General features: G+C 38.6%; 2 protein-coding genes across 2 annotated transcripts; both read left to right on the top strand.

Annotated features, from left to right (window-relative positions):
- Positions 1-3070: 3070 nt before the first annotated feature.
- LOC144649581 (ras-related protein Rap-2a-like) lies at positions 3071-5059 on the top strand. The gene has a single exon (XM_078509093.1). It carries the CDS (start codon positions 3845-3847, stop codon positions 4511-4513), a length of 669 nt encoding a protein of 222 aa, XP_078365219.1. The 5' UTR covers positions 3071-3844; the 3' UTR covers positions 4514-5059.
- Positions 5060-9844: 4785 nt separating this feature from the next.
- Positions 9845-12249, top strand: LOC144649580 (GTP-binding protein Di-Ras2-like). The gene has a single exon (XM_078509092.1). The coding sequence runs from the start codon at positions 10482-10484 to the stop codon at positions 11130-11132; it is 651 nt and encodes a 216-aa protein (XP_078365218.1). The 5' UTR covers positions 9845-10481; the 3' UTR covers positions 11133-12249.
- The last annotated feature ends 1763 nt before the right edge of the window (positions 12250-14012 follow it).

Genomic DNA, 14012 nt, shown 5'->3' with positions numbered 1-14012 from the left:
TCAAAATCGTATCCTGTTCCAGACCAGAATCCGTACCCTTTTTCGCGGCAGTTCAATTATGCAGCTTACATTGGACAACACCCTCCCTCCCCTCCCCCAACTACCCGCTCTTCTCCCGCCCCGACATGATGGGTCGTCATTGGCTGAGCAAAGTTCACTTCAGTTTTGATGGCTGCATGCATGTGTGTTTTTGTTGGTTTTCGTCCTGCGATGCAGGAAAATAGTAGGAAGACTTGTAAAGCTTAAGTTAGTTTTGCTCGATTTGTTTGCCAGCCGTGATCACAACCTCCTCTCCAAAACAGTAATGTAGTAGTAGTGTACGCATCAAGATTGAGCAATGAGGTCCTGCTCTAGATCTGTTTTGTTTTCCACTGTGTTTTGGAGGAACTCATTGCTCAATCTTGATGCGTACGTCAGTAATTCAAGTAATGGGATTTATGTGATGATTTATACCCATCGTCTAGCAAACAGGACAGTTTTATCTGCAGCGAAGTATTCATTCAACACGCTGGGTTTTTAGGTTAATACCCGTTTGTTGACAGCAGTTATGCCAGTACTCGAAAAAGTAGGCTGCAGAACAGGCGGTTCATTTTGCGACCCGCAAAGTAAACCGCCTGTCCTGCAGGCTATGGAAAACGTCTTATTTTGACCCCTGTGTTTTGAACATCAGTGCTCACTGCAGAACTCAAAGATCACATTTTCGAAATTGTATATGAAAAAAAAACATATGCCCAACAGCTTTTCTTACAGAATTAAAACTTAGAACCACATTAACAGATCTGAGCCGAAGAAGCAGGTGCAATGGGCTTCTAAAATGGTACTCATTGGCATAATGAGAATTTGCTTGTTATACGGGCCCGGTTTGGGTAAATTTCAAAAATAATTCTATCAAAGAACTAAATTAAAATGCACAAAAAACGTCTGCTCTGTAGTTCAGAGTCACGTCGTTTTTTAATTGGTCTAAAATTTAAAACACCTTTTTAACCGCGAAATTAAAGTGCCCGAGAAACCCCTCCTCTGTGTATTAAGTTCAGAGTCACGTCGTGTTTACTTAGACGAAAAAATTTTAACACATTTTTGCTGCGAAGTTTAAAGTACCAAAGAAACTTTATTGCATTGTGTACATAAGTTAGTCACGTCATTTTTAACTGGGCGAGACATTAACTGCTTTTTGAAAATACCAGAGAAATTTCTGCTCCGTGTGTTTTTGGTTACTCGTGTCTTTTTTAATTGGTTGAGAAATTGAAATATCTGAGAAACTTCTGCTCTGTTACTCGCGTCCGCCTTTAGACGAAATGACAAAATTCCAACAGCGACATGCGAACCATTCTTAGATGCGACATGAAAAGCTTATAAATTGCGACGGGAGACATGTATACCTACTTTAACAGAGCCTTATTATAGTTTAAGTGATAAAAAAGGTTGAAAACATGTGAAAGTTAAACGCGATTATAAGTGGAATTTTTATTAAAAAATATCAGTATTGTTCATATTTTCGGTGTTATTTCTAAGCACCGTGTTTACTCATATCAAATTTAAACTGATTTATAAAGAACCCATATGAAATTTAATTTTAGTAATGAGACAATGAGTGTTTTGTCTTGTTTTAGAAGCAAAAGACCACAGCAGTTATTAATCACTATATAACAACCTTCTTTGATATTTTTGCAAGCTTACAAATATTCTATTCACATACTTATCTAATTAAAAGCATACCTATTTTTCTTTCATCAGTGAAGTGCTTTACGATATATCAAGAGTTATACCTTGAAAACACATCACATTTTTTAATTTTTCAATACAATACTTTAAAATACAACTTGTTTACAAAGGAAGTTATTTTAAAAAAATATTGAAGTTTCGTAACACCCACAAGAAAGACCAACCTTGTGACGTGACTTTAAATTACACGTACCACAGTTATATGTGCTGGGTTGCATCCCTGCCAAAAAGCGATTGATCACGCGAACCTAGATCTTTATCTGGACTTGTGGCATTTCTCACTTGACCTAAATATAAATCTATTATCTTCATTCATCTAAAGCACGTAGACTTAAAACAGACAAGATGTTTTGTTGACCAACTGCTGTGACACACTAAAAAAAACAAGTTATTTGACCTGATCTGAGTTGGCGATTAAAACAACGTTTTTGTTTTGTTTTTTCGTCAAAATTTTGACAATTTAAATAAAGCTCAATAAAATTACAACTAAGGACACCATTAGATGTTACTTTAACGTGACTCAAAATGGCACGTTTTCTTACTACTGACAGCGATCAGAAATTAACAAATTTCACACAGACTTAACCGATCTATATTTAAATCGGTTATCTTAAAATACATCTCGAACACGTTCCAAAAACAACTGAATACGCTTTTCTGGGTATTAAAGTTTGAATATGAAAAGGAAGATTACTGTCGGGATAATTGGAGACAGTCAAATTCAGTTTCCACAAAAGGTAACGTATCTCTGATATTTCTGGATGCTTTGGATATCGATCGGCGCAGTTTTCCAAAGAATTTCTGTCTGTAACAGTTTTAGGAAGACTTCGGCAAAACTCGGAAGTGCCCGAAGTAGGCTCGGCCTTACTTAATTCAGTTTACACAACTTGGATTTTCGAGTCTACAGGTGTTTTCGGAAATCAATGGGCACAAGCTTCCGAAGATTTTGGCAAAATTAACTCTGCAACTTCCGAAATATGTTTGGCGCGTAGGTTTAAAATAACGAGCAGAACTTTTCTGTTTCTCATCCGTTTTCCGTCCCACAAATTTCACTCAAAGGCGTTTTGAAAACATTGTTTCATCTTTTTAAGGACAAGTGAGTCATGATTCAGTGCTCCGAGTGATTCAGCTCATTTCAGTCTCATGACAGAATTCCTAAAATTTAACGAATTGCTTATGGATTCCAAACATTTGAAAACGGTTTCATTTTCGACTCGTCTTGTAATTTTAGACAGGATATTTTGAAACCAGCGGTAAATACCGGAAATTTCACGAAAAGTAACTACATTCTGCCTAAAAATACGACTTGGTAGCTCGCTCCGTAAAATTACATTTTACGCTTGAAAAAGTAGATCTAACTCGAACTATGGAAATTTTGTTCTTTTCTTCAAGGCTCATTGAGTCCAATTAAACGAAAAATATGGAAACTTCATGAATCGTTTTATTTTGATTTGTTTTCTCTTCTATTGAAGAAAATCGAAAGAAAACTGCGTAGGTGTCAGTCTTTTGCGTGTACAACGAACCGGCTTTGACGAAATGGAGAAAACATGAACCTTCTGCCACTTTATAGCTATATCAATATTTTTCTCCTCTTCTTTTCTTCTCTTCTTTCTTCCCAATAAGTAAACAAAATTATGGAACGTTGTCCAAACAGACTCCAAACATCTTGAGCCTTACAAAAACAATCAATCTACCGCTCCCATTTCCTGCGATGCGTGAGCCGGGAGAGTTGCTGTTACGCAAACACGTAAAATAATCTATGTCAGGTTATTCTAGAATGTGATGACAAACAGACCCTAATGCCGTCAGGGTTTTCATGTCATGAATTTCTGGCGCATTCCCCGTCACATTTCTTATATAAACCGGCGAGAGCAAGGTCGACACAGTAGATCCGAAGAGCTCATGAAGTAATAACTTACTTTATTACGAAAAGTTTGCTCCTCTTGAAGTTGTGTTCCGAGTCACGAACCTGTGTATAAGAAGATTAACCTAACCATCAATCTTGCGGTGAGAATTTTGCAGATTCCTTGTCAGGACCTTGCGCTTGTTTTAAAAGCGGATTTTGTGAGTATACGCTCAGTCAGAAGCGACTTGTTGCCTTCGAAGACATTTGGAAATAACAATGAAGAAACAGATCAAAGAAGAGAAAAAGACGGCGGTCAAAAAACGCAGTTCAGCGTACCTGAAAATGTTCACAGTTGTTGTATTCGGTGAAGCCAGAACTGGCAAATCGTCGCTTATCAAGACTTTCATTGGAGAAGGATTCACCGATGACTATGAACCGACCATTGAAGAGTTTTACTCAAAGCAAATTGTCTATAATGACAAAAACTATCAAGTGGATATCATAGACACTTGCGGATCGGAGAATTTCCCGGCTATGAGGAGAGTAGACATTAACAAAGCAGACGCAATTCTGCTGGTGTATTCTTTAGACAATCCTCGCTCGTTTGAAAGGCTAGAGCAGCTCAGAGAAGAGGTCTTTCAAGAAAGAGGCCACAATCTGCCAGTAATGGTTGTAGCGAACAAATCCGACGTCGTTTTAGATGGACACGCACTAGAAATGAAAACGAACGATGGAAGTTTAATAAACACAAAATACGTGGCAGAGAAAGAATGGAACTTGCTATGGACAATTACATCAGCCAAGATGGCCTGGGGTGTAGACGAAATGTTTCACGATCTTATAGATGCGTTCTATGTCCGCAGATCACACACACTTCCAGCCAAGAGTAGCCGTAAATGGCTGGGAAGTCCCTTACTAAGCAGCCTCCGTCGCAAATCGAAATGAGATAGCGTGCGCCATACGACTACTGAACTCATCTGAACTCTGTAGTTTGTCTTCGGCGCTCTCAAAATGAAATGACGTTCAATCTATGATGTATGCGCTTGGCAATTTTTTCTAATTGCGTAATTTTTATTTATCCTTTCAAACGCAACTGCATGAGATGTATATTTAGAATTTTGCGCTCGCTTTATTCCAGGCATGGATGTACAGAATGTAAGATATTTTTCGATTGTTTTTCTAGCTTTTATGATACAAATCTCCCATTTGTAATATCTTATTTCATCATTTTTTTCTCATAATTACATGCCTCGAAATTTTCTTTATTGATGCAATTTAAGAAATATTATTTTTAACTGAGTGACAATTAATATATTAATTAATTAAGCCTTTGAACTATTTTAAAACCTATTCTTCATACCTATCAAAGAGTTTATATTTCATATAATTGTGAAAAATATGTAAATAATAATAAAACAGTGTGAGTGAATTTGAAAGACAATAGTTTATAATAATAAATGGAATGGACGATAAGCCCATTTCTCGGATCAACACTGCCAATAATCTTGTTATTTTAAAGCATATTTTATCTGATGGGAGGTCCTGGGGTCACTCCCTGCATATAAAATATATGTCTCGAGAAATTGAAACCCTATTTTTAGACAGATGCTCTTGGAAATCAATACTACAAAACATTAGGCTGTTTTAAAATTGCGAGACTCCACTGTCATGTATCGCTTAGATTACGTAACGAACCAGAAAATTACATAACTTTGAACTTTATAATGACGTGCACAGGAATACAGGCTATGTAAATCACACCGTCCCTTGATAGCTTACATGTCAATGAAGCGTTGGCATGCAGGTAGAAGAATCCTTTCACTTCTTTGTCGTTCGCAGCTGTTTGTGGGAAAAAGACGCACGGGCAATGAATCGAACGAAACGTCAAAACAGAAATAGGAACATAAACAAATCTCTAGCTTGTTTGAAGGGTTTAAAGGACAAATAATAAGTTGTCAAAACTGAGGACAACTGAGTGAAATTGAAGTGGATAACAAAGTCCATTGTTCAATTTCTGTCAGTTCAAGGTCAATTCACTTCATTTGATCCATATACACTGCAGTACTGCTCAGAAATGGCTTGCTTTAATGATTGGTTGAAAAAAACTGATTCCTTTTGCACGCCGTGACTATAACGAGATCCTGGTTAAGTTGCTTGCCAGTGCCGGGGACATGCACGCAATGTCGCATTGCGCTCCAGCCTAAGAATACAATGTAATACTCGTTATATTGGCGGCACAGCTGATACACGCATGATATTTTTGGCTAAAGTTTGGATTTTTTTACAAAAAAGAGAAGGCAATCAATCCAATAACACACCCAAAGAATGCTTTTTCTTAAAAATTGTTTCGGGGTCAGCTAAACCATAACTTAAATGAGAGCTGTTCAGTGTGAGCTTCCGTGATCTTTCATTCTCAGGAACGTGGCCGAACTCTTAAAGACTCTTAAAGTTGTCAGCTTCGCGTGAAAGTTCTTTCAGAATTCTAAATTATGATTGATTAAGCTCGTTTTTCAATAATCTCAAGAGACACTCAAAACAAGCTAAAGAGACAGAAATAGACCCGGGGTATCCAATCGAACGTTCGGTAATCGAACTCAATCGAACACCAATCGTTCGATTGGGTTCGGTAATCGAACATAATCGAACTCACAATAAAATTTAGTCAATCGAACTCTATTGAACGTTCGAGTTACCGAACAGTGATCAATCGAACTCAATCGTTCGATTACCTAACAACCAACAATCGAACTCAATCGAACGTTCGATTACCAAACTCTTGTTTGTTTATACTGCGTACATATTGTACGGTGTATCGTTCCCCTAATCCTTTTTTGGCGATTCGCCATACCCCGGGATAGGACGATTGTCTGCACAATAGCCACGGGCACACCAGTCTGCCACGTGGTTGGGAGAAATTTTGCCAAATGTGTGTTCTTCACGTATTGAACACAACTGCCAGTGGTGCTGTGAATGAAATGGTGCAACTTCTGTTTGAGTGTAACGGTGAAAAGCAGGGCAGAAACCATATCCTTCCTTCTAATATAGAAATGTAAACAATAGTGCATTTCAGTTCAGTTTTACCGTCGTTTTGTTCTCTTCTACCAAATATATTTTACTAAACATTGACATTCAGTTCGATATTTGGACGTTTTTATATTTATTCCATTCAATAAAAATTGATTTTGATTGGTCCTGCGTGATTTACTTATCAAGAGAAAGATTCCGAACAAAATCGAACCCGATCGAGTTCGATTGTGTTCGATTATGTTCGATTGGTTCGATTGGTTCGAAAATCGAACTCACAGTAAAATAGATGTTCGATTTTGTTCGATTACTGAACCCAATCGAACGATTGGTGTTCGATTGGGTTCGATTGATTTTTGGCTCGATTTTGTTCGATTGGATACCCCGGGAAATAGATCAACACAATCCGAATACCAAATACTGCTGACGCAAGCTACTTGTTTAGAATCCAAAGTTATTGGTTTGCTTATACTCTGGTTCATGTAAGGCCTGCTCAACAGTAGTGATCATGACATAAAGACATAACAACATGAACATAAAGAAAAGAACAATTTTTCCTTATGTCCTTTACTCCTGCTATGTTGTTATGGGTTGTTCACTCTGGTAACATAAAACAATGCCTCAGCACGAGGTGTTTTTGCGTTTATCGTTATGTCGCTAGTGTGAACCAGGCCTAATACTTCCGTGCCTGACTGGTGAATTGAGGTGCACGTAACCACTTTGCAAAGTAACAGGAAGGACAAGCTACAGAAGTTCCTTGATTATTCTTGTAACTCATCAGAATTATGCGTTAATAAGCTGTGACCACGTGTCTCTAGGCACGGGTATGCATCAGTGACGGAAATTTTAAATGGAATTCCTATGAGAATCAAGAATCTAGAAGAAGACGATCACATGCAGAAGCTCACAAAAAGCTGTAGCTATTTATACTGAACCTGAAACAAGAATCTAGTACACTAGTTCAATGTTATTGTTCTCGCTATTTCTTCGATTCCTTGAATATAGTAAATTAGGCGTGAAAAGCTCAAGGTTGTTTTATGAAATCGGGAAGTTTTATTACCTAGTAATTTTGCAGTAATTTGAAACTAAGAACGTGGTAGTTGTTAGCCTTCTTCTCTTCTCTTTTATTCCGTGAAAGGTGAACCTAATTGGAGGCTAGCAGTTAATTATCTGTTTATCTTACTGATAACATAAGAGGTTTATCCTGTGCCCAGAAAAATGGCGACGGGAAGTATTAAACATTGCATGAACTTCCGCATATACAAGCAGCTGTTATACGATCAACTGTGCATTAAAATTTACGTTCTCCACAATAAATAAATTCATCACATAGAGCGGCACCTTCTATTTCGGTTTATTTTTCAAGTCCTCGGCTTTGTGGGAGACACGGTGGCCTGCTAGTTAGCTCGCTGGACTTTGGATCGTGCGGTCCGGGTTCGAGCCATGGCCGGGATCATTGATGTGTTTTTGGACAAGACACCTCTCTTCGCCCTGGTGTATAAATGGGTATCGGCGAATCAATGCTGAGGGATAACCCTGCGATGGACTAGCATTTCATCCAGGGGGGATTACAAATTCTCCTAGTCGCTTAATGCTACAGGTCCTACAGAAACCAGGATAAGTTCCGGCGGTATGAGCCACTTGGCTCGACGCAGACTTTACCTTACGTGACTACTATAATTTTCTTTCCATTCTTGAAGACTCTATCTCATGCAGTAACAAGCAGGGTGTTTATTTCCCTGCAGTTTACGAGCCTTCGAATGTACATGTCTGCACTTATGGGCGACTTGCCATAAACATTAAATTTCTTTGTTCCCAGTTTTATTTTAATCTCTTTAAGTAAGAGCTCAGTTCATTATACACGACGTAATTCTGACAAGATTGCAAACCTAAATCCTGATCCATCCATTTGCTTTCGGCTCGTATCACGCAAACCAGTACCAAATCACGTTTGCGAGAAGTGATAAGATGTGCATAGTACGGTTAATGTAGGACTTCTCTTGAGCTGTTATGTTCATATATCTTCCTGTTTAGCTGAAGTTCTTTTTTGTCAAATCATTTATTCGCACCTGCCTCAGGTCAAAAATAGATCGACATTTTACGTCCGCGTGCCACCAGTAAACAAGGGTCCGCAATGCGTGTGTGTATGTATCTCTCACGATTCTGACCAGAAAAACCCAGGTCTAAGGACGACCTTCTCTCTTTTCTGTCTTCTTCTCACAAAGGTAACCTGGTTGTCTCTGACCATTTGAGTCGCTGTGAAAGTACCCAGTGTTGTTCTCTATCTACTATGTGGCTAGCCGCACCACATAGTAAGCAGGGTAACTTAGTTATTTCGTCCGTCTAAACAAGACTCACTTACACAAGGTGAAACAATACATTTTAGTTAAAAGAGCAAAGGTTGGAAAGAGTGGTTTTTGTTTTATCATCGGTGATGTGTAATTGATATATTCTAATTTTGAATAACGCAGAACCACATTGCAAAGTTAAGAGAAACGCAGTACATGATGTTGAAGAGATTTATCGAAATTCTTTACTTCTTAATGACATCAACGAATAGATGAAATAAAATACTCTCTAGTATTCACCGTTGTTCCTGATCTTTCACAGTTTCGGTGTTCTTTTTTTATTCTAGGCTTCAAGTAGACGATTATTTTAACCTTTTTCTTCAATGAAGATGGGTATTCAAAAGATTAAAGACGCTTTGCGTGCCTACATTTCGGGGCTCCGGACACTCGCTTCGTTCGCTACAGTTAGAGAGCTCTTCCAAGTATACAGAAGGAAAATGTTTTTGCTTGCCGCAAATCGATATTTATAGTATTCTAAATCAGGTGCCATTTACACATGGTTAATCATGAGTTGGATAATCGCGTTATTAATTTCATTGGTATTTCGTCAGCCGTTTCAAATATTGATCTCCGATCGATCGCAGACATCGCAATTTGCATGGCGATTTTTTCCAATAAGCGCACCTTGTGATAAGTAAACGTTTTCTCACGGTTACCTAGCTAGCATCGCGTATAAGCACAAGAAATTTAAAGAATCTTTTTTTCGCAAAACATGCACCGCTTTTTTACAACTTTATCATCAAACGTTTTAAATCTTTCTTACTTTTCACGCAAATGAACGGTTCTTGTCTTACTTTTTGGTTCATTTTACTGACTGACTTCATTGAAGGAAAAACAAATATTTAGTCGGAAATATGCTTCAATTAATTTTAATACGCACTTGTTTTGTTAGGAGTTAATTTATGGACATAAAATTGCCGCTAACGAACTTCACTCAATAACTCTTTTATGAGGAACGTTGAAGTGCAAACGCCAATGAGAGAACAATTCGACCAGCATAAAATGAGTTGTTTTAATCATGCTATTTTAGTTACAGCATGATAAGCTTTTAGTACGATTTAATAGTAGTTAGATTAACCCAGCGACAATGCTTTTGTACAAATGTACTTTATCCGACATATGCAAATCTGTGATTGTTTTGAATGTCTTTTTGGTTTTACACAAAGAATTGCCGTAAGGATTTAAGAGATTTCAATTGTTCCAAGGCATGTGGTCGCCCTGCTGTCAGACACGCCTGAACGAATTCCGCCTCTTATAAACACTCATTCCTACTGAGCCACATATCCAAACGAAAATACCTGTTGTACGCAAGAAAGTGGGTATAATTCTCAAATCTCTGACAAATCCTGACAGCTGACTTCTTTAAGTTGAAGAGTGATTTGACGCAGACGATCGATATTTGGTTCTTTGGTCGTCCATTTAACTTCCGCTTAAATCAGGTGCGAATCTGCTCACGTCGTTTCTGCGGTTAGCGGATTTACAACGTAACGGTGAAAGCTGTTGCGACATTTCATACAGCACAAGTGCAAGGTTGACCAATCATGCCAAAAGCTAAAGAGGAAGAAAAAGACAACTATTTGCAAAAGTTCACTGTGGCAGTGTTTGGTGACGCGGGAGTAGGCAAGACCTCGCTTATCAACCGCCTACTCGGGATACAATTCAACCCCGAACATCAACCCACGGTGGAAGATTTTCATGTCAAGCATTTAGCTTTTAAAAATAAGACTTGCGAACTTCAAATCATCGATACTTCTGGAACGTACGAATTCCCTGCCATGAGAAGGGTTGACATGGAAAAGGCTGACGCAGTGGTCTTAGTGTATTCCATGGATCGGCCGGAATCGTTTGCAAAGCTTGAACGATACATGGAAGAAATTAACGAAAGCAACACTGCAACGAACAGTGAGAAACCCGTCGTGGTAATTTCAAACAAATCTGACCTTTCAGACTTGGTACAGCCAAAGTTTAGGGACAACAGAGGTTTAAATGTAAGCGCAGGGATGTATTTGGAGAGTAGATACGGATGCCACTGGTTTGACGCATCAGCGAAGCTCAACGACAATGTAGAGGACACATTTTTCAAGGTTTTGGAATATTTATTCAACAACAACTATTCCACGCGAAGAAATGGTCGTACAGGTCCGAGAAAAATCAGTTCCATTATACAGCGAAGGATGAAAATTTCTCGATAATTTAATCGCTTAAAAATCAACACTTTTCAGATTTGTACTTCGATGAACGTGGCGAATAGTACAATATCTCCCACGGGGATTGATTTCACTTTGTTTGATTCAAGGTTTGCAAAAGGCTTCAGTCCAATATGTACAAGGTCATTGTTTACTGTTTTAAACGTATTTAGCCTAATGGAAAAAAATATGACTATTTATTTTACTGAAAAGCATACTTTCTAGTTGCATGTGGTAACTGTCTTGGACTCAAATAAGATATTTGCTCAGAGATTTTATCAAGAACTTGGTCAAATTGCTTTCAAGAGCCCCCATATATTGCGCAAATTCGCCAAACACACGTGCAAAGAAGCTGTATAAATTTATGCTTTGCACGATTGGATTATATTGAAAACTTGAAGCTGCTTGTATTGAGAACTTTTAGCTAGTTGTCAATGAAAAATATGCCTTTCCCAGCCGTCTACTGCCGATTCAGTCAGCCGTTTTTTCTCAAGTATTATAATGATGCAAATTGAATTAATGTCTAATAGAAAAAAATTTCAATGAAGTTCTCTCAATAATAATGCAGTTTTTCAATTAATGTTATTTTATGATTTCCAAGGGATTTCTAACAGCTGTGCAATCTCAAGTTTGATTGAGTGAATAATTATCTTAACAAAAACGTTAAAAATTTAAACGTTTCTATGGAAGACTCGCCCACGATGTTTAATTTGTTTACTTTTGTTGAAATGTTGTTAGCTGATCTGCTTATAATTAAAATTTAGTTTTATAACAAATTTAACGTGATTTAGTACAGTAGAACCCCGGTAACTCGAACTCTGAATGGAAATGAAAAAACATTTCGAGCTAGCGGGGTTTCGAGTTATCGGGGTCGCTTGAATAAGACTGAAGGGTGCGTTCAAATCCAAGGGAAATGGAAGTTTGTTCGAGTTATCCAAGTTCGAGTTACCGGAGTTCTGCTGTAGTACTAACTAATACAAAAAGTACAAAGTATTGTTAGAAAGAATTTGACGATAGGCCTGTAGTTAAATTTAGCACCTCACTTTTACGAAAGCAATTTGTACCAACGCGCATAATTAACCATTAACTAATTAACGGAATAAAAGGTTGCTATATTTGGCAAGCTTCAAGCGTGTTTGTCATTCTTTAGTCAACTTTATACAGAGTTGACGTCTCTATATGTGAAAATGTTAATGTAAGGAGTTGTTATAGGGTGAGGATGATTCAGTGTTCCAATCTCAAGCCGTTTGTAGTTGTATTGCGCAAAACTTAGAACAGCTGCGCGGTAAACGTAATCATTGGCGCGTGCAGGGAGCGGGGGCTGCGTGAACGGAAGCGATGTGCGTGACGTCATAATCACGCAGTGTGTGTGCGTGAGATCATGACGTACGGACCGAGCGCAGAGAGGTGCGTAGAAAATGACCCACATCCAAATATTTGCCCGTCTGACCCGACCCAACTCAGTCAATGAGTATTTTTTCATACCGCGTTTATTGAGTTTAATTTTGTGGAAACGTTGTGTAAAATGTTTGCGTTGAGGCTGGACTGCTTCTCACTTCCCCTCGCACGATAACTTGCGGTTTTGCAATAGAGCAGATTTTCTATTGAGTGTTGCAAAAGCAAAACCAACGTAACCAGTTTGGCCAATAGCAAAAGGACACGGGTAATTCAGTAAACCCATCAAAACTCAAAGCAAATACCTGAATACATTAACCGGCACGAAGCGCGGGAGACGTGCGCGAGCGAGTCACGATTGGTTTTGGTTTTACTTCTGATTGGTTTAGAAAGTGGCGCAAGTTTTTTCAACCAATCACTAAGCGTAGAAACACAAAAATAAAGCAAACGTGAATTACTTTCGACATTACAAAACATTTCGTTGTGATTGAATTATTTTCTATCATAAAGTTACTACCGCTGACAAGTTTTAGGTCTGCGTGATTCCAACTTGAGGGAGTATCCATGGCAACCGGCCTCAAGGCAGTTTTCTTTGGGACAGCGTCAGTTCGGCCATGCTGACACGGTATGCAAAAACAGATTACATCACCTCGTGATTCTAAAGAAACCTTGATTACAAAGTCATGATACACTGAGTATTAACCTGCCGTCAGGCTTCCTTGTTTCCGGAAGAGCTTTTGCTAACTTTTAGCGCTGGGAAAAAAAGAGCGCCGGCTCGCAGGTTACAGTACTATCTACATCGTCGCACATTATGTGTTCTGCTTGTTGAGCAATCCAATAAAAGATTAGTTATTCGCATAAGTAGTTCTCATTTGCCGAAGTGTTGCAAGCTCGCCTCGCAGCTTTGTGGTCCTTTCTGATAATTTTTCCATATCTTTTGCGGTATTCCACAATGTCTGCTTCAGCGCAAAAATATCGTCCCAAACATTTATCAACTTCTCATCGTCATCTTCTTCGGTCGAAGATGTTTGAAGGTGTCTTTTGCAAATCTGGTTTGAAAGATGGTTTGTCTTCGATCCTTGGAACTTGCAGGCTATGGCTATCTGACCAGGGCTCACTCTTATCCTTGCAGGTCGGAGTACTTTCAAAGGAATTATCATTTCCTTCCTCGCATTCTGGTAAAGCTATTTCAGGAATGATAAACAAGGGCTTTTCTGGTAAACTTTCAAAAGAACCACTACTCCAGCTTCTAGAACCTCTCTGAAACAATATTCTGCGTAATCCAGCTGAAAGTCTTCTATCTCGTGAATCACAAGTCTCGGGCTGATAAGAAGAACTGTTAGCTTGTAACCTCTTCCGCAATTCATCGCACAGCTCATCAAACGCGAACTTCCCAAGAAGAAAGCGAACAGAGCTTCGGTCTCCACTGTTTAAGCACTCGTCATCAATCTGAACTTTATCAAACGCTTTAACCAGGTCTTTCACAGAACC

The sequence above is a fragment of the Oculina patagonica genome, chromosome 4 (assembly GCF_052425735.1).
Source record: "Oculina patagonica isolate OP01 chromosome 4, crgOcupat, whole genome shotgun sequence".
NCBI lineage: Eukaryota > Metazoa > Cnidaria > Anthozoa > Scleractinia > Oculinidae > Oculina > Oculina patagonica.
This window is presented reverse-complemented; position numbering and strand designations above follow the sequence as displayed.

Coding starts and splice junctions, on each gene's coding strand:
- LOC144649580 (XM_078509092.1), top strand. CDS start 10,482: ATGCCAAAAGCTAAAGAGGAAGAAAAAGACAACTATTTGCAAAAGTTC.
- LOC144649581 (XM_078509093.1), top strand. CDS start 3,845: ATGAAGAAACAGATCAAAGAAGAGAAAAAGACGGCGGTCAAAAAACGC.